The sequence below is a fragment of the Pelmatolapia mariae genome, linkage group LG7 (genome assembly GCF_036321145.2).
Source record: "Pelmatolapia mariae isolate MD_Pm_ZW linkage group LG7, Pm_UMD_F_2, whole genome shotgun sequence".
Lineage (NCBI taxonomy): Eukaryota > Metazoa > Chordata > Actinopteri > Cichliformes > Cichlidae > Pelmatolapia > Pelmatolapia mariae.
Genome location: NC_086233.1, coordinates 34,960,507 through 34,981,997, shown reverse-complemented (window position 1 = coordinate 34,981,997; position 21,491 = coordinate 34,960,507). Strand labels below are relative to the sequence as shown.

General features: G+C 40.3%; 1 protein-coding gene across 9 annotated transcripts in view; it reads left to right on the top strand.

The window, feature by feature from the left end:
• Window positions 1-993: 993 nt before the first annotated feature.
• Window positions 994-21,491, top strand: part of tjp2a (tight junction protein 2a (zona occludens 2)) — a 36,641-nt gene continuing 16,143 nt past the window's right edge. For 2 of the 9 annotated variants that reach the window (XM_063478894.1, XM_063478892.1), the window contains exons 1-6: window positions 994-1,502; window positions 5,018-5,147; window positions 14,531-14,584; window positions 19,787-19,911; window positions 20,061-20,163; window positions 20,269-21,037. In XM_063478894.1, coding sequence (XP_063334964.1) covers window positions 1,396-1,502; window positions 5,018-5,147; window positions 14,531-14,584; window positions 19,787-19,911; window positions 20,061-20,163; window positions 20,269-21,037 — 1,288 coding nt within the window. In that variant the 5' untranslated portion in view covers window positions 994-1,395. Of the gene's footprint in view, window positions 1,503-5,017; window positions 5,148-8,256; window positions 8,375-11,113; window positions 11,363-13,557; window positions 13,758-14,530; window positions 14,585-19,786; window positions 19,912-20,060; window positions 20,164-20,268; window positions 21,038-21,491 lie in introns of those variants that run through there. The other 7 variants (XM_063478896.1, XM_063478895.1, XM_063478901.1 and 4 more) reach the window with 4 other exon arrangements.

Genomic DNA, 21,491 nt, shown 5'->3' with positions numbered 1-21,491 from the left:
GGATTTTTCCTGCTCAGTGAAATCTGCAGCAGCTCTCATGGCACGACCATCCAGAGCCGTAATCCAGACATCCAAGCAGCTTGAATATAAATTCTGTCCAGAGTTTGCATTGGCTGGCAGCTCATCAAGAGGCCACAAAGATTTATTTATTTATTTCAAACCTCTCAGGACATGGCAGCCTGCTGTCATCTGGTGACTCGGGGATGGCAAGATACATTTAATCTGCGTGCTGCCGTCGCGTGCGCGCCGAGGGTTTATATCAAAGTGGGAGGGAGGGGAGGGATGCATGCAGGGAAGAGTTGGGGATGGATTATTGAAGTTTACTAATGGGACTGAATGGTTGCAAAACCATTGTTAAATAATTATTCATCCACAAATTCAGAATACTGAGGATGAAATCACATTTTTGAGAAGTGAGTTGCAGACTGCAAGTCGAGGCATTATCTGACTCTTGGGTCCTGTCTTGCACCTTTCGCCTTGTGAAAGTCTGTCACTTTGGTTTGTGGAAACTTGTTGTGCAGCCAGCCAATCACAAAAGAAAAATTCAACTGGGTCAGATGAAGGTGTGAATTTGGGCTTGGAAGACACACACACACACACAAAGAAGCCAGATACATTTGGCTTCTCCAGTGAAACATGGGTGTGAAAACGTGCTGTGGCATCACATCTGTTCTTGTGCAAATCTTGAACTGCAGACTGACTGCAGCTTAAAGTTGTCTGGTCATTGCTTTGTCATTAATAATCTTCGTCCATTAGAGGTTAGCTCTGGTATTGAGGGGTGTGTCATCATGTGATCTTTTTCTTTTTGTTTTTTCTTTTTTTTTCGAAGTAGATGGGTCTGTCTGGGTGTAAATGGTGAGAAAACTAAGCCTGGATGGGGGGATTATAGAAGAAGGGGGCGGGGAGCATGCATGATCTGTCAAGGCTTAGTACCACAATTATCCCAGCGGCTGCAGCAGCAGTCACAGCAGCAGCGGTAGCGGCGGCGGTGGTGGCAGAAGCTGGATTTTCATTAGTGTAATGTCCAGAGAAGCTCGAGAATTATGTAAGAGTGACGTGTTGTTATCCCCTCTCGGCCAGCCCACCTCCTGGCAGGAACGTGGCCGTTTGTTTTCCTTTCATCCTCGTTCGCTTGGAAAAGCCAAAAGGACATCTGTGGGAGTCAGCGGTTGAGGACAGGACCCTTAGTGGTCACGCCGCGGGAACCGCGCAGCACTGGACGCTCAATCTGTGGCTCAGTCTCCTGGAGAAAGTGATGCACTGAGGCGCAAGAACAGACAAGTTTGATGATGCCAAAGGAGATGAGTAGACACTCATTGCTTCAGGTTGGGATCAGGGAGTGTAGCAGCAGTTAGTGATGAGGTCCATGGGATGTTCATAAAGGAGAGTTAGAAGATGAAGTTTAAGAAGTTCATCACGATCATGCAGGCAGCGATGGGGATTGTACCCTTAAACAAACGGGAGCTGCTGCCACCAGGCAGGAAACTGTGGAGACCCCCAGGGTGAGTTTGATTACCGTACCGTACCGGTACTTGTATTGGATGTTTCCTTCTAGAAGATGGATTTTTATATCCTGCTGTTGCAGTTCAGTGGGGGAAGCAACAGATATTTGAAGAAAAAACAGTTTGGTGGTCATACAGATAATTCTATTGTTAGTAGTTTCCCAAGCAAGAAAGAAGGGAAAGTTATTTTATTTCATTCACACAGCACAGAAACTGTGTTTCAGTTACTCACCATAATCCTTAAAGGCAGAAATCTGTGAGGCAAATATATCAGCATTGTGACCATCTGGGCCACTAGCTGCCACGAGGAAGGGGGAAGAATCGGACAGGTGGATTGTAAAAACAATGCATGACACATTCTTCTCACTACAGAGAGACACAGTGATGTAATGTGGAAAGCAATTTTTTTTTTTAAAGCACGACGCTGTCTTAAACTGTTCACAGATATCGAATATCAAATGTTCATAGTGTGTTGTGTCCTGCATTTGGCAGGAAATGTTTTCTTTTTAAAACTTTGTTTAAAATCATTGTTATGTAGTATTTTTTTTTTTAATTTTCAATAATTCCTTATGTACCAATCAACAAATTGCTTCAGTTTAGTATTTGCTTTATTTACCAGCCTCAGTAATTATTACAATACACTATTCTTTCAAGTTAAACTCACACACCTCGACTCAAGCAGTGACCCATAACAAAGGGGGTCAGGAGTAACAATTACACATTATCGCCCAACCCTAATGTGGAACCCCGCCCAGGCTACAACTATTGTAGTAGCATTTTCAGCCTCTTGCCTTTTACACTTCAAAGAATTTCTTATCGTTTGTATCATGACAGCCAAATCGTCACCACTGTCTCCAAACAGTTTAAAGTTGATTAAAGTTTCAAAGTAGAAACCTCCTCATCCTCTGTCTTTGTAGCTTTTTCTCCTGCATTTGTATTGATACATTTCAGTTTGTCATGCAGAGTGACTAACTTGCTTTATTACCCCATTAGTTTGTCATATATATATATATATATATATATATATTTGTAAACATTTATATTAATTATGTAGGTCTTTGTGTGTGTGCACACACTTGTTCACTTCTTACACTCGACACTACTTTCTGCATCCAAGATAATCTAACTATAACAGGATTAAATAATCAGACTAATGCTTATCACATTAATGACAAATCTGTGGAAAAGTAGAGTAATAAAAATACTTACAAGCTTTAATAAAAGCAGGCCCTAAACAATGTTACTTCTGTGAGCTACGTCACCCTCAAGTATCGGTTTTGTAGCTGCAACTGAGGGAGGTATACTTGAAATATTCTTGATCCCAAGGTTCTTGAGCAATTCATGTTTCAGTCATAATTACCTCCACCCAGCAGATTATGTGATTGTTTCAGTTTATCTCTCTGTTTGTCTGTCTGTTAGCAGGATTACTAAAATATTATGGACAGATTTGCCATTTCAACATTTTTTTTTTTTTCATAGGTGGGGCTTGGTCCAACTTAGACATAATGAACTTTTGGGAAAGATCCAGATCTCATTGAAATTTAAAAAAAAAAAAAACAAGAGATCAAACCAATCTCAAATGAATCCAGTTCTAGATACGCTTCTGGATCTAGCAAGTCGATTCACGCATGGTGTAGGAAAAAATTAAAAACCTTGATATTGCTCTGTAAGTTCAGATGCACTGTCAAAAAAATCATGACAATACTTTCAATTTGTCTGTCACAAGTGCTGCTGAAGTTTGCTTTGTTTCCTTTGTGTTTTCCTTTGTGTGCTACGCAATAAAAGCCATGTTAGGTTTTACTGGTTGAAATCTTTAATATTAATATGCAGCAATTACTTGGAAGCAAGCCGGCAAGCAGTAGTCATTTACAGGAATGAGTCACAAAGTCCCACACAGAAGACAAACCAAAAGGAAAACAAAAAAGAGAAGAGGGCGGGCAATCAACAGAACAAATGCTTCCTTTTTTATCAGTTTTTGGAGCACGTGGAAGCAACATGAAAATGCATTATAAATTTGGATCATTACAGAATGCAAGTAAATGCAAACTGTTGATTTTGAGCTGTAATTTGAAAAGAAAAAACAAACAAATTGAAGAGGTGCATTTGATTCTTTTCTATCTTTTTTCCCCAAATGAAATCATTTATGAAGAATGGAGGGTCTGTAGCTCGTGCTGTTGAGTTGTTTTGAATGGATATAGCAAATAGGATATGTTTTTGGAGCGTGGCTCATACTAGGGATTAAAATGGTTTGGCTTTCTGTTTTACATTACCCTCTGAGTATCCTGCTTTTAGTAGTAACATAATTATAAATGCCAGGATAAATATCCATGAGCTTGTAGGAAGTGAGGTACTAAAATATCTAAATGCCCTTTTAATGTAGTCGCTCATGGAGTAATGAAGTCTGCGCAGAGGGGACTTCGGTAGGAAGTCAGTGGAGACACCACCAGTGTTTTTATCCCCAGGCACGCTTCAGGTCTTCCTGGAAATACTGAGCCCCTCCTTTTGCATTCACGAAGTGGTTTTTTTTGTTTTGTTTGTTTTTGTTGTTTTTTTTGAAAGTGTAATGCTTCAGGTTTGGTCACGCAGAGGAAATCTGGTTTCTTCCCTCTCTGTACGATGATGTGATATCTGACTTTATCCACTCAGATCATCTCAGTGTGTTTGACACAATGCCATGAAGCTGGGGATGGGTGTTCGCCACACTTAAAATGAGACTTGAGATGAGTTTGATAATAGTCTGTTATCTGTGTCAGCCTGGTCTTCTGGTGAGTCTGGTTTAACTGTGTCATGCACCAATGAGAAACATGTGGCTAATTCTATTAAAGTATCCATCATATTATATACTCTACATTATATCATTTTGATTAGCTTTTGATTGCCCTTAAACATTTTTTAAGATAATTTTTAATCTTGCCATATTAGGATCTGCATAAAGCCCCACCCACCTGCTCTTCAAACGAGGGGCAGCCAATCAAAAGAAGGATGGCTTAACAGGAGAAGGAGAATGAGGGAGAAGGTGGATTACGTCCAAATTTTAGAAAAATATTGATTATTTTCAACTAAAAATCATGCAAAACTACGAGTCGAGCCCAAGACGAGTTTTTCCTCCATAATTTGTTTTAAAGTCTCTTATTTAATGTTGCCTGCAAACTGTGTAAAAGACTATAAATGAACATGTCTAGGAAACGTGTAAAGCAATTACATAACTCGGGAAAGTTTAGAGAGCCTTGTTAATTTTTATGCTGTATAAAAATAGACTTCTCCGCCTGGTGCGAAGCATCTCTTGACACCTCACTTGGACAACATGATTTTCTGAGTCATGCCCATTTAAATATTTCAGACTGTTCAACAAATCGCTATGTTTTAAGGTCAAAGCATCCTCTAAAGAAATAAATCTACTCCTCTTGCTGCCCTTTAGACAAAGTGCTATACAGTGAAAGTTTTAAATAATCCCTTTTCATTATGGTAACACTGCTGGTTATGTTTGTAATATTGTGTTTCTCTTATGTGCTCAGGGATCAGCCTGGCTCTGACCAGACCAGCACTGACCTCCTCAAGTGCAGCAGAAAGTTCTGCTGGTCCAGAGAAGCCCAGTACTTGTATCTTCGCCGCCTGTCTTCACGCAGCTTCTCGGCTATTATGATGGTACGTCTTTTACATAAACGTCCACGCTGTATCTGATTTGGCCTCGAGTTATGTGATATTTTTTTGTTTTCCTTTCTTCACTAACACTACCTTGTGGATTGTGCCTTGTACCTGGTACTTTTTTGGTATCGAATGCAATAGCTTGAGAGTCTTGAGTGAGCTAAGCCAAGAAAAAAAGGCGAGGACCGTCACTCGGCCATCGTGTGTGACAATCGTGGCGTACAACATTAAAACTAACATTTTTAAATGACTATGCTAGGACTGGTTCAGATACTCGACTGTTTGAGCCTAAAATCTACCCAGTGTCCAGTCTCTTATTGAACTGAGTGCACAGTTCTGAGCTTTATTTTGCTTTAGTTTCAGTTTGGTTTATTCACAAATCAATCAAAATATACATTCCAACATGATAGTCTATATGAGATGGTTATTTGTGAAATGGTGCTTCCTAAAAGCTAACCTCAACTTATAAATAGGGGCCAAAACATCAGGTAATATACAGCAAATACGTATAGAGTTACCAATGTACTGTAACTAACCTAGTCACTAAAGTATCCTAAGGTAACCTTAAAGATCCTAACATATAACTAACACTATTACACTAACCATCCATTAATACACTAACACACCAATACCTCTAGCTAGTTTCACATAAAAATAAGTGTAAATCTCAGGTAGAAAGCCAACCAGAGTTTAAAATCTTTCCCTTCAAATCTTGGTGTTTTTGTTTTCTCGTATTATATGTGTGAGAAGGATAATATAATGGGATAAGCTCACAAAGTCTTTTGTTAAATGTAAATACTACTCTATACATAGCACAGGCATTGTGAAAGATGTTATATTCTTTTAAATTTAGAGGTTTGTAACCATGAAAAAGGGGATCAGAAGGAGCATCTAGATTGGACCATAATATTTGAAGTCTGTTATTTGGTGTGCGTGTGTGTGTGTGTGTGTGTGTGTGTGTGTGTGTGTGTGTGTGTGTGTGTGTGTGTGTGTGTGTGTGTGTGTGTGTGTGTGTGTGTGTGTGTGTGTGTGTGTGTGTGTGTGTGTGTGTGTTATTTGATATGGGAAGGATAAGTATTGCACCATATAACAGTAACTTAAGTGAGGCTCTAATAGCGATCGGTGTAAGTAGTTCGCTAATACCGACATACAGTAGTTAGGTAATTTTTTCATTAACTCATCAATATTAAAATTTATATCTTAAAATTTATAAGTTCATCAACGTGAACCCCCCAGACTTTAGTAAATTTTACCCTTTCAATCATTAACATTTTTCTGATTTCTGTTTGAGTGAAATAATTTAATATCAATAACCGCTGCAAGACAAATTTGTCATTGAAGTTAAAATTTGATATAGATGTCTTCCCAGGCTTCAGACATCCCTCCCATTCACAACTGAAATCACCACACTGTAGTTTACTGTACTTTAAACATCTAGCAGTGTGCTGTCAGTGAGATCTCAGCCTCAGTTCTCTCTGCACCTACTCAATGTTAGTGACAGGAAAGAGCGAACAACAGCACTGATGACTAAGCCATTTGCATATGTGCAGTGTTGTTTGATGGTTTGTTTCCCAGGTGGAGTGTGTGTGTGTGTTTGTGCGTGTGTGTGTGGAAAAAGGAGCTTTCTCTCTGAAAGCTCATTTTGCATGTTAGTATAAAAGAAATCACAGTACAATCATTGTCTTTAATTTTATGGAGATTTTGACGATAATAAATCAGACACGAGTTATTTTCCAACCATGTTAAATTCCCCACAAAAGCATCAAAGTAAAGCTGATACTGCTGTGTTCGTGTTCATTTTTGTGGTGTTAAAAGATTCAGTCATTTGTTTGCAGAGCTTTCTACAATGACCACAGTCACTTGTAATTTTCCACCTCTTGTTTTCTTGTGAAGGCTGTGTGGTGCGCTGTGCGAGAAGGAGGCGAACACAAGAGGCGGAAACCGAGTGAGGAGTTCGTTTTGTAGGGAGGGGTTCAGATTGGAGCTGCTGCTGTATCTCAGCTCTGAGAATAGCCAGCTGAGGTTTGAGTCCGCACTGATGCTTACTAACCTTGCTCTGTGAAGGTGCAGTGCTTGTGTTGGGCTGCACGCACTTGTGAATGGCTTTTGGTGGAAATCCACGTGTTTGTGTATGACTAGGAAAGATTTGACTGTAAATGCTATTGAAAAGCACATTGTAATGCATTATTCTTCTTCCCTTTTTTTTGTATTGTCAGTCAGGCAACATGGACGCAAGTTTGTGACTGCAATAACTCGAGAAGAAAATGATTTTTCAAATTCATACCATAGTTGCATCTGCTTAAAAATCCCGAACATGTATGAATCTCAGTGACCTCAACCTTTAAGGTCAAGGTCAGACGTCAAGTTTTCCAAGACTCTTTATCATTTCTGAAACATTTCTGAAATGTAAAATAGCATTTTTCAATTAGCGGTGGACATGATCTTTTACTTGATAGTGACATAAAATGCATCAAGATGATGTTAGAGGTTGTTTTTTCAGCATCAGAGGACCTCCCACAGCTTCCTGCTGTATTTCCCTCTAACAGTTTGTTAGGAGATCCCTGAAAACGATGTGTTTACCTGGTATGTTTGTCTATGGTGCTAGGCCAAAGTCATGTAGATCCAGTGCAGAGCAATGGAAGGCAATCAAGCAGCCCTCGTCCCGTGGCATACTATGAAGGCCACAGGGCTGGACTGTCATATTTGTTGACGTAGAATGAGTTGGTGAGGTTGTCAACCTTTTCCTGAGTGTTTGTGTAGATGCAGCCTGTTGCCTTTGGGTGTTCACCTCTGGACCTTAATTAAGAGACCCTCCAGGAGCCACAAGGGTGACTCATCACAGAGTGAGGAGGTATGAAATTGAGCCTGTGTCTCTCAGGTGGCTTGTTAACGCCTTGACAGATTGCTGGAAGAGCTAGAGGTGATGGCATGTCAGAGGGAGGTCTTTGCAGCTCTGCTCAGGCTGCTGCCTCTGTGATCAGGACCTGGATAAGGAGCAGAAGTGAATTCGTGGATATCCTCTGTTGTTCCTGTGTTTGTGGTGTGATCACGTGGATGTTTCTTCAGTTCCGTGTGACATTGCTATCAGTGAGAGTCCAGCAAACTTTGAGGAGGTAGAGGGAAAACACTAGCTACCAAAAACAAGTCAAGCTGAGATGAGATGCATGAAAGAATGACTTTTACTTGAATTGGTTCAGTGGAAGGCAACTCTAAATGATGTAATTCAGGTAACTACAATTTGTTTTCTTAGTAATGTTTTAATTAAATTCATGGCATTTGTAGAAGTGATTTTGCTTGTTAACTGGAGCTCATCTAAGCTAAGAAAATGTGTCAAATCCTTGCATTTTAATGATTTCCTTGTGTTGAGTGTAATGCTTCCTTTTATTTAGTTGAACTTTGTATTTGTCTTAAATACATGACTGATGAATTAGGATCCCTAAGTATTAATTACTCCATTTTAGGGCTTGTCTGTGCGCACATGGAGCGCACTGAGTGTCCTTTTTCTTCGCTGTTTGTTTTTGTCAAGCAAGGTTTGGTGGGTTTTGTGGTTAACGTCACTCGGGTGATTGTGTGAAACTCTGCTGTTGAAAATTTTATGATTTTTCAGTCTTACGAAACTCTTGCATAATCCCATCACTGATCTGAAAAATGCAGGCATGTCTTTTTTTTTCCTCTATTTGTGCAAAAATGATTTGTAAGCTGTGACTGAGACTGCTTCTGCTCTGACACATCAACGATTTGAAGATTAAGTTCAGTGACTCAGTCTTTCCCAGGCTGCTTCCTCCCCCTTTCCTTATTTGAATATAACTACACTGTTGTGACCCCTCCTGAATCCGGAATGATAATTAACCAGGGAGACATGTCACGTCCCAGAAGCTTCATTGTTTTAATGACTTGCTCCCACAAATTATTCAGGGCAGTGAAGCTGTTTTGCATTTGGATGGCCTATTTTAAGATCAGTTTGGCATCTCTTAGTTGGAGTGGAATGTGTTGATTTATTTGGGTTGACCTTAATTTCTGTGAAATTGTATTGTCATTATTTAATTCACTGCCCTAAAAAAAGTGTGGATAAAGTGCTGTGTTCTTCAGAAGCAGAAATTTGTAAAAATGGTGGATATTAAAGGGATACATTTCATGTCGTATTAAGGATTTTGGACATTTTCAGAGTCAGCTGGTGTGTTCTTATCTGATTCTTCTGTGATAAAATACCAGATGAGGGCGGGTTCGTACACACAGTAAATTGTGCACACAGAGATGAAAGGGGGGAAAAAAAACAAGGGGTCATTGTGGGACAGCTGCATGTGGTCATCTTGACCTTTTGTATAAGCTTCTCATAATAGGAGCTTTGAGTTTTTCACATGGTATTATATGGGTGACAAATTAAAGGAAAACCAACATTAAGAGTCATTTTAAGGTGTTGAGCCATCCAAGTGCCACCAAAATGGCTTCAGTGCACCTTGGATTTGATTCTCCTAGACTCTGTAACTTCACTGTTGAAGCGGAGCACCGTCATTTTGTGTTTTTGATCATGGCGATGTCTGTCATATTTATTTAAGAAAAGGTGGTTTGATTAGATTGAGATCTGGTGGGCATGTAGGCCATTCCAAGATATGAGCCTCTTGATTGTCACCCAGGAAGACGCTGCTCTCATCGGTTAAAAATATATTTGCCTGTTAGTAGATAAGTGGAATCAAACAATGCCAATTTCCACCGGTGGAAATGCAGCCAAAGCCAACTATTTCTTGCTGCGTGCATCATTTGAGAGAGGAAAATATTCTGATCTCTTTATTCCATGACCTAAAAAAAAAAGAAGGTATATTTCAGATGCAAGGACAGATCACAACTGTAGTGGAAGATCCTTTCCTATTACAACAATAGAAGGAATCAGAAGACCACTAACAGGAAGGTCAGTAGTTCAGTCCTCAGGTCTTCCGGTCCACATGTTGAAGGATCCTTGTGCAAGCTACTGAAACCCAAGTAACTCCCAACACATCCGTCTGTATATGAGTGAGTGTGCTCTACAGTACTACTGTATGAATTTGGGCATGTCAGCTTGTATTAAAAAGCCCTTTAAGTGGTCCATTTGACTAGAAAACCTCAATATAAATGTTTGTTCAGTTGAACAGACTAGGCAAGACAAAATATGTCAAATGTCCCGTTAAAGAATAAAGTTTTTTTTTGAAAGTTAAAAAAGATGTGTTTGAAAAGTTCTGGGAAACATTTTTGAAGTTGTAGAGGTTGAATGTAATGTAAAGTCAATCTGTAATGTCACAAATACACATTTAGATGTATAGATGTAGATATTAAGTTAGGGGAAATTTGATATTAACAGACTTAACAGACAGCAAACACCAATGTAAGGTAATAATCAACAAAGGGCTGCATTCTGCCTAAATGAACAAACTGTATACTTTTTCCTGTCAAACCTGTTAGTAGATATTTAGGAGCTTAAATATATGTGTCTTTTGGGGGAGGGGTGTTGGATTTACTCACAAGAGTTATTATTATTTACACACCCTGAATAAACGTTGTTTTTTGTTGCATTGAAAGCAGTTGGAATAAAATATTTCAGTTATCCTAAAATGGACGCGTCGACAGTTTGGTTTATGTCTATAATATTCCTCACTTAGTTTAATTAAGGCTGTTGTTGTGCTGTCTGGCTGCAAGCCTCACAGCAGGCTGCCTAAAAATCAATGGGAATTTTGGACGCGTCCATCTCAACAATTTAAGGGTCATAAGCCACCTTTATTTCTCTATCTGCTGTGTTATCAGCGGTTTGTAATTACACATATTATTGGAATATCAGTATTAGTTTCAGTAAAGTTAAGTTTCTAAACTGTTGTTCGAGTTGGTCTTTATTTATCTAAATTAGTTTGGACCTAACCCCACCCCTCCCGGGGGGTCCTACTTGGTACAATCTGAACCAAGCTAGGAGCTGTCGGCGCTAATTTTTTACTCTGGATTCACGAAGTCTGTGTGTTTTGTGAGTGAAGTGGTTCACTTAAAGTGAAACATTCAGGACTTTTACTTTTTCAAGCTTCGAATTTTTTTAAAAATTCTTCACAACTTGTGGCAGATGTGCCACCGGAAACGCCTAACTAGTCGTAGTTTGGTTTGAATCCTCGGTACCAGTCTCGGACAGTTCAAAGTGCGTGATGCCAGTAAACGGAGGGGGGCTGCTCTCTCTGAGCAGATACGCTACTCAGTATTTAACAGTAAGTCCTTTTGTACGCCTACAGTCAGTACTGATGAATACAAATGTAGTGTAATGTAGCATTATTAGATAACTTTAGCCCTGTGGATGTGCTGTGTGTGTTTGTGTGTGTCTCTCTCTCTGTGTGTGTATGTGTGTGAATATCCTTGAGGAAAAGTCGGGAGTTTCCATGAATCCCTGCTGAAGCCTGTTGCACCTGCTGTTACTGCTACTGCGACTGCTACCAGCTACACGAACGGTTTAGTTAGCTAACTTTTAACTTTAAACACATCTCTGTTGTCTTAAGATTAGTTTTGACTTCTGACCCAATCCGCAGTTTTTGTTTAGTCGACCGATTGGTACATTTTACAGCGGATTTAACGTTTTTGGTCTTATTTATCTTGTGGTTATTTGAAAATCCACTTTCTCGGGAAACGGCAGTGTTGTGGTCCCCCTGCATTACAAACTAAAGCCTTTAAACTCAATGTAGTTGTTGTTTTTCTACACTAAATTAAATATACTTATGCAGGAGTTGTTATTCTGGCACACGAGGTAATGCAGGTATACGGCCAGGAGGGGGCAGACTCGCACTGCCTTTTCTTATCAGCAGCACATAAACACAGGAAGTGGCTGGGTCATTTTGTCATTTCCTGATAAAGTTCCTTTGATTTCAAGGAAAGATGGGAAGTAATTGGGACAAGAGAAGCATGTTGCTCAAATGATGTGATTGTACTCTAAACAAAGCTGTAAAACCTAAATAAAACTTTGGTTGATAGGCAGAAAAGTCTTTAACTTAACTGAACATTTTCTTGTAGCATGTTTCATGTCATGTTCCTACTTTATATAATTGTATTTAGTTAGTTAGTTAGTTTTGGTCTGTAGGGAAGGCAAAGCAATGTAATTCAATGTTATAATTAAAATGCATCACTTTGTGCCTTAATTTACATTTAACATTCAGATTAGTCAAAAAAAAAAAACCCCAAACAAATGAAGTTATAATGAAAATGATAATATAGGTCTACCATCTATTAAACATGTTCCAGGTTATTTTTCTTTGGACAAACGTGATTGATATAAGAATAGATGGATACTTAAATAATTCTGCAAGAGACATTACTGTCTTACGGTAACAGTAAAAATGGTATGTGTTTCAGCTACACATTTATTTTGTATTTTCTTTGTGATAAGTGATGAGCTGTGTCTCTAAATAATTTGTTTTCCAAGTCACATCCTGTGTATATAACCCAGTATTTCATTCCCCCTCCTCATTAGTGGAAATGTGTTTGTGTTTTGTTATGTAATCGCTTGCACTAGGGACTGTGACTTATCCAGCGGGCCTGCCTGCGAGGACCCATCACGTTCAAATCACATAGTACAAAAAGACACTCTGACTTAAATTGGTTTGGCTTTGCCTGAAGCACGCTCATATTTCTAAGTCATTCATATGTCTCCTCTCTTCACACATGGCAGTTTGTTGCCCTTTGTGGTGCAAATGGATGTCAAGTGATATCCCCCCCCCTCTCCAATATAAATGTTCCCCCTTTTTATTGAGGCTGGGCTCAGTATGTTTCCAATCCTTTGCTCTCCACACACACGAGCCTGGCTTGCGAAAAACGGTTTAAGATAAAGTTCCAGATGGGCATTTCAAAGGTCATTTCCAGATCCAAAAAAACAAAACAAAAAAATCTCCCTCTCCAAGAGTTTGTTTCCCTTTCCCCCCCACTGTGCAGTCTCTCTGCTTCTGCCACTGGTCCTAAAGTATTCCTGTGCTGGCCAGAAGATCAAAAAAGTGGGTTATGATGGGTGTGCTGCCAGCTCGAGTCATGCCCCCATTTCGCTAAGCCTGAGCCTGAAATGGCAGCAGCACAGAGATTTTTCACTTTCCACGATGTAAAATCCTAACCATTGTACTAACTCAGATTTGAACTCCTCGAACGTTCACTGTGGGTTTGTCTCTGTGAAGTGAGAATCGGCTCTGAAACTTTGGGAAGTGCCCGATATATCTCGATGTGCGAGCGTGTGGCGAAGCCGGAATACGTCGAGTGATCTGCTGTCGCGTTTGTGGGTGAACTCTCAGGTTGTTGGGATCGCCGCGCGCTTGCACAGGAGCTGGTGTGCCTGTGTGTTTACACTTTCTGCAGACGGTGGGATTTGTGCTGAATGTAGGCCAGCAGAATCCCTCTTACGTCAAAGGCAGGCGGGCGGGCGGGCAGATGCAGGGAGAGAGCTGCTGGTGGTTGTGCAGCTGTGGCCATGGAGGAGGCTGTGGCGCACATCAGTCTGCCAGAGCACCGCTGGCGGTGAGCAGGGAGAGACACAGAGAGGAAATAGACTGAGCACCAATGATGAAGACGGTCCTCAGCTTGCACAGGAAATGGGCCCACGCGGTGAAGACCATACGTATCCTGCAGGGGCTCGTGAGTGCTATTCTGATTGCAGCTTAAATTTGATCAGATGTCTGGCCAGCCAGCATGATCTGAGAGTTTCTTTAATGGTTTGGGTCGTGTTTTATTTTGAAATGAGGATGTCAGAAGTGCAGAAAAGTAGCACTAACGGGTGAAAAAATTCCGGGTAGTTTACGTGAACGGATATAAAGTAGTTTTCTCTCTCCATGTTTGTTGTGTAAAGAAATTGATGTGTCATTCGTGTTTTTATATTTTGAAATCGCCTTTGTCATTGTTGAAAATAAGGGCATGTTTTTGACAAACTTTGCGATTTTCTTTGGACTGAATGAGTTTTTAGTCTCCTAACAGATATAAATAAAGTGGCAGCATCTATTTAAAAAGGAAACATCTTTTAAACAATTTCACTTTATTTCAGTTTTTTCCTCACTCTGTCAGTTTGAGTCTGTCTTCTAATTAACTGCATTTAGCAGGTGTATTTCTTAGTGTAACCTGTTGGTGGCTTCCTCATACAGCCTGTTTCATACAGTTTTTTGTTTTGTTTTATTTAAAGAGTGCAAACTGATGCTCAAGTGTTCCAAATCCATTTCTAATCAACAAAAGCCAGAAGTTACTTTTCACAGCTTGCACTAAACAGCCCAGTGGAGGGCTGTCATTGTTCTTGTGGTTGTGTAACAACAGGCAGCATGGGCTAATGAACTGGCTTTGTTGTTACATCACAAAATACATTATTAATCTGTCCGGTGAAATAAACCCATCCGTGGTAATCTTTTCTTTCCTCTCCTCAGAACCCGGTCATGGAGGAGACCGTGTGGGAGCAATACACCGTGACCCTGCATAGGGTGAGTCCATCTGCACCTAAAGACACTCCCAACCTCATCTCATTTACAGCGTGCACATGTTTTCCATAAGCCCGAGCTGTTGACCCCGGTGGATCACAGGAAATGCATTTAATTGATTGCTTTGATATTTTGCAGTGAACCAATAGTGAAGGGAAAATGATGTCAGTGACATTCCCTTGAACTCTGAATGACCAAATTCAAGCAGAGCTGTTATGTTTTAAACCATCAAGAACAGTTATGTTTATGTTTCTGCTTATGATACTTTGAGGTGACTCAGGGTTAAGTAACTTTATAGAGTAATGGATCATGGAGCTTTTAGCAGCTAAGAGGGAGTATAATTCAAACCCACTTATTGTAGAGAAGATGGATTTAGCTTTTACAACCAAGTCATAAGTGTCTTTAATCTGCACTCTTTTTAATAGCCAGCAGATGGCGATCTGCTGGTGACCTGTGGTTGTAGAGAAGGCTACCTGGGAAAACACAGCTTGGCTGTTTTGCTCTGCGCCCTCAATAAACAGTTTCCTGATGAGTTTAGGGGCTCAGCTCATAGTTTCCAGTCTTACTGAATACAATATGAAGTCCAGTCTGTAAGTTTTCATTCTAAGAATCAGAAACAAGTATTATCACGTCAAACACCAAGATGGCGATGGCAATTGCTCAACTCAAGGCTTCTTAATGACTGCTTTAACTGTCCTTGCTGATTTTGAAAATGACCATAATTTACAACTAAATATTTTATTCAGTGCTACTTGAGACTGACGACATCAAGAAATTGTTTAGAAAGGAAACAAAGTGAAGGAGCTGAGTTCTGGTTTTCCACAGACTTGCATATAACACAAAGTCTTACTTGAAACCAAAGTTGTTGGCTTCGTGTGGCCATTGAAAAGACTGCAGGTGTAAAGCACATCCAAGTTACTTATATCTGAAAAGTAAAACTAACGTTCATCTTTTATACTGTCTATAGTCTACCTTAAAGAGGTGGTCAAGACATGGGAATCTGTGTCCTGAGATGATTTTGTGACATGGGGTGTTATCCTGCTGAAAGTAACAACAGATAATGGGTACACTGTGGTTATAAAGAGATGGACAGGTTCAGCAATAATACTCAGGCTATGGTGTTTAAACAATGCTCAGCTGGTACCAAGTGGCGGACTATTCTCCTCTGGCATGAATAAGGCATTTTTGCTCAGAGAATTGATGCTCACTGGATGTTTTCCCTTTTGTGGGCCCATTCTCTGTAAACCGTAGAGTTAACTCTGCAGGAAAATCCCAGTAAATAAGCAGTTTCTAAAATACTCAAACCAGACCATTTGGCACCAACAACCATGCCACGTTCAAAGTCACTTAAATCACCTATTATCCCCATTCTGATGCTCGGTTTTAACTTTAGCAGGTTGTCTTGAACACATCTACATTACTCCAATGCAGCAATGTGGGATTTGCAAATTGGCGTTTGCCAATATTTTTTTCCCCCCCTGGTTCTGTATGATGTCACTGAGAGTGAGTCCCACCTACCAGCTGTTCAAGAGGTGGGAGCCAAGGGGCAGCCAATTAGAAGAAAGTTTATTTAAAAAGAGGTTGGTCTCAAAGGGGCAGGAGCTAAAACATCTTGAGTTTAGGGTCTGAGTCCAAGAATAAAAAAGTATAAAACAGAAATTAGCGTAATGGGCTCCTTTTGAAATAGATTTCAGTGTTTAACATGTGGTCATAGTTAGATTATTTTTCAACAATGTTCTGATCATTAATAACTTAAGTTTATTAGAAATACATTTACATAAATATACCAGGTTAAATTATTTATCAATTGAAAAATTTAGTCCAGAAATCCTAAACCATATGATCCAGTGACTATTAAAAAATGAAGCTATACTTCAGTTCCACTTCTTGATTCTTCCCAGCTATCGCATCTTTAATCGTCTATTTGTTCAACTTGTTTAACCATCATCCAGTGACCAGGGTTCAGGCTGCTGTTATGTTAATCACGTGTGTGACTGTGTAAGCGCAGGAAGTCATTTGAGCTTAAGTAATCATCATGATGAGCTCATTGTCGCGTGCTGTGGCTCACTTAGGCCAGAAAAGCAGATTTTGTGCAAAAAGGTCCTTTGCTGTAGGCACGAGGCCCCCCACCCAACCCCACCACAGCCAGCTGTCACACTCTGCTTTGTGCTTATACTTTTTGGTCCCTTCCACTATTTAACTGAATTTTCTCTCTTTAAATATTCAGAGCATTTCTAACGTCATTTAAGGAACACCGAGTCTAAATATATGATATTTATTTGATTTTTGGTCTAAGGTAGAGCCCATACTTTGCTTGTAAGGGATTAAAACAGTCTTTATTACAGTATGCAACATTCAGCCACATTTCCATTTTCAGGTAGGTTGCAGCTCGTAACTTAGTCGTCCACCCTTTTCTCCAAAAAGAAATGACTTCTGGAGTCTAGATCCACAGACATGTATATACAGCACAAAGTGCAAACTGAATTCACAGTGTAGTACAATATCTGCCCAGTAGTTTATATCATTTGTCAGATTATTGCATTTAAAAAGCTCCAAAAAGAACAAACACAGTCCAGAGGTTCAGTTCAGCAACTGGAATTGGTGGTGGTGATCCTGATCACGCAGTTAATCTTTAGTTGCTCGCGTTGTTTTCCATCTCTGTAGCATGCACTTAATAATGAAAAAGCAGGATTCACATGTGTTTCATATGAATGGGATGTCATCAAACATTCCCAAACTGAATTCTGGATTTATTGCTTTATTTTTGCTCATCTGCCAGGCAATCAATATGCATTTATCATATCCAATTTAAATAAATATCTGTAAACGTCCTCAGACGGAGGCAAGATTTACAAGATGGCAAAGAGGAAAAAGGGGAAGACCTCAGAGGAGATTCATGGTTATAATGAAGGAGGACATGCAGTGGGTTGGTGTGACAGGAGGATGTTAGAGGTGGAGATGGAGCTACACCTAGAGGGAGCAGCTGAAAGAAGAAGAAAAGGCAGAACAGGCCACACGCCGTTTATTAACTTGGTTTTGGGCAAAGATGGGTATAATATGGTTGATCTGATGCATCAGAAAATAAAGCATGTTCTGAGTATTTAAAAAAAAAAAAAAAAAGCCACCAGCTGCTCCTGCAGATGCCAAACTAAATAAGAAATCTTAAACCAATTTTATAATTATTAAGGCATATTTACAATGTGATATGGGCTGATTATTTTTCGCCATCAGGTTGATGAAAGTAGAGCAGGTAACAACTTTCTGGGGGGTATTCTTAAGTGATTGTCTCTCTTTAATCAGGCTCCACAGATCTCCCCTCTTGCTTCAACCACTGGTGGAAACGATGCAAATCAGCAACAGGCTTTCTTCTTGTTTCAGTCAGGGGATTATTCCTGGTTTCATGTTACAAACTGCACGTGCTTTTGTTTTTTGAGTAGAAGAAATTCTGTGAGTCATGAAACCTGAGGAAAAATCAGACAATGTCGAGCGTTTTCATGTCAGGATGAAGGCAACCTCGAGCCAGGAGAGTTGACATTTATGTGAGATCTGAAGGGTTAGGGTTAAAATTATTACATTATAATTTTTATATATGTAATAATTGTATTACACTTTATATTTTAACTTCTTTTTTTTTTAAGATAAATATATTTTAGCCATAGAGTTTGTTGATGCAGCCCTCTATTTTCTTTTTTCTTTTTTTTTTCCCCCCCTCACTGCTGCTCTTACTCTTACCCTTCCTCTGTCTTGACAGCCATCTGCCAGAGAGTGGGGTTTTTTTTGGGGGGGGGGGGTTGTTATTCATTTATTTATTTATTTCGTATTTGAAGTACAGATGGAAGGGAGGGGATAAAGAGAGACAGGGTCAGCAAATCTCTGACCTAATCTCATCAGGGCAAGCTGGAGCAGTGGCAGGTAGAATCTGAGAAACCCAGAAACATGAAGAATTAAGCAGCCTTTAAAAACAGAGTATTTAAATTAAACTTTCTGTTAGTGCGCACATGTTAAATTGGCTTAAAATCTGACACTTGTTACTTATGAAACATCAGTGTAGTATTTCAGAAAGCTACATAGTATTGAAGTACAGGTGCTCAGCCGCTGGATAGTCCTACATGCTCTTAGCAGGCAGAGCTGTAATCACAGTCAGTCAAAATCCCTTTAATCACCATGTACAATACACATACAGCCATGATAATGCAGTGTGAGCTGAAACACACCGTTGGGATTATTGGACCTCACACACGCACGCAAAAGCTTAAAAACACAAAGGGACAATGAAGCGAGCCCTCATGATGTACCGTTGGAGGAAAAAGGTTTATGAATTCATTACCTGGATTTTTTCTTTTTCTTTTTTTATTCTTAAACTAAATCGCAAATAATGCCACATAAAATCCAACTAAACTAATAATGTACAAATAGATACTTTTGATGTATTTATTGAGCATGCTGTCACACAGAGCAGGGATTTAGGAATTCATAGAACCTCCTTTAGCAGAAACAAACTCCATCAGACATTTCCCTCAGCTGCTTATGAGATATAAACAACATCCAGGAAAAATTGTTGACCCTGCATCCAATAGAACATTTTCATTTCATCATACCACAGCATCTCAATTGGATTAAATTGGGTCTTTCCTGGTTTAAAACAGGCCTGTGGGGGTTGACTTTGGTCTTCATTTTATTAAGGCAGTAAGTCAGCGTTGCCTAATCTGTTTTTTTAAATGGTATTTTCCTGTTATTTCTGGCCATTGGATAAACAAGTATATTTTGTGCTTCAGTAAACTGATGCATGACAGTAAAAGTCCTGCCCTTCTGTAATGTTAGTGCAATATAAACTGTGTTTTCATGTTAAATTATCTGTGTTTAAAAAGTAATATGTTCGAAAATGAGAACATATTAACCTCTTAAGGTTAATTGTGGCGCAAAGGCATCAGAAGCAGAGCACTACCAAACCTACTTCAGCGCTACCCCTCTCAATGTAATGAAAATAAATGGTATTAAGTATTCACTATGTCTGTGCTGAGTTTGAAATTCTAGTGTCATGACAACTTTACACAAACACAGTTTATGGTCACGTGTAGATATTTCTGCAGGTGTTTTACTGTTAGCCTTGCTTAGGATTGCACGCTGTGATTTTTGCACAATGTCCAGTTGTATAGAGAGTAGCTGGAGCGTTTTTGAGTTCACAAATCTTTCCTCTCTTTTCAGGATTCAAAGATGGGCTTTGGCATTGCTGTATCAGGAGGGCGGGATAACCCAAACGAGGACACTGGCGAGACGTCCATCGTGGTATCTGATGTCCTGCAGGGAGGGCCGGCTGATGGATTGTTGTTGTATGTACCATTTGTTATTTTATGGTTTTACTCCAAAGAAACAAACTCCAAAATAAATCTACTCACAAAACACATGTAACAGCTTGATAAAATAAATAAAAATGTATTTGAGTTCAGTTGGATTAACTTGTGTGTTTATTTTTGTTTAGTGAAAATGACAGAGTAGTGCAGGTGAACGCCATCCCCATGGATGGAGCCATCCACTCGTTCGCTGTCCAGACCCTCAGGAAGTGTGGCAAAGTAGCAAAAATTGTAAGTAAAGCGTCAATCTCTCTTTTAAAAAAGAATGTACTCTTCACATTAGGAATTAGGATTTTTCTTAAATGGATCTGTTTGTGCTTTTATGGAAAAATTTAGACAGTCAAGAGGCCCAGAAAGGTTCCAGTCAATGTGCTCAATCGTCAGCCATCACCTGATGACAGAGTCTTCAACAACGACTACAATGATGACTACAACTATGATCAGGACCGACGTAGTGTGTACAGCGCTAGGAGTGGCGGAGGCCGGGACCAAAGCCTGGAGAGGGAGCGAGGCGGCTACATGGACTCCGGCTACCACACACGTGATCGTGACTATGACCGTCGGGAACGTGGCAGGAGCACAGAGAGAGACCTCAGCCCGGACCGCCAGTACCGGCGAGATGGCAGCAGAGGGCGCACTTTGGATAGAGAGTACAGCCCAGATCGCCGCTACAAGAGCGAGCATGCGCTTGACCGTGACTACAGCCCAGACAGAAGGTACCGCAGTGACCGCGCATTAGACCGAGATTACAGTCCTGATCGGCGTTTCCGCAGTGATCGAGCCCTCGACCGGGACCACAGCCCCGACCGACGCTACCGAAGCGACCGAGCCCTGGACCGCAACGAGAGCCCCGATCTGCGCTACAGGCGCGACAGTCCAGGACGAGGCCGCGGCCGTGATCAAAGCTACGATCGAGGACTTGACCGCATCGCAAGTGAGCCGCGGAAATATGACGAGCCGATAAAGCGAAGTGCAAGCAGGGACCGCCTTGAACGCACACCGTCACCTGCTGCCGTGCCCCTCCCTCTGCCTCGCCCTGCCCGGGACCTGGAGCCGCTGGAGAAACCTGTGAATGTGCTACTGCTGAAAAACCATCCCAACGAAGGTGAGATGCTAAAAGGCTGTCAGATAAACAAAACATGTGAATGGTTCTCTTCACCTTAAATGAAAAGGGTTACAGTCTTTGTGGGTGGCACGGAAAGCTAACCTTTACTAAAATTCAGGCCTGTTGGAAACCTGACTCCTGCCCCAGCTCTTCCTTTTTCTGTTTCTATTTTAATTTCATATCTGTTGCCATTTATATCTGCTCTATTCTGTAGTGGGGGCTTCCTTCATATGCACAGGGAAGGGCATGGTGATCCCAAAACAAGGGTTTAAGTGGTCCTGACTAGAGTTTTGTTACCCATTTCTAAGTATCTTTGATTGATATCATAAAGAAGTAAATAAAACATGGACAGCTTTTTGGGAAAGAAACCCCCTCCTACATTTAGCACAAAAACAAGTGGCGTCTGCCACAAGAAAAACAATTGGCAACAAATTTGATAAATGGTAAGCAGAGG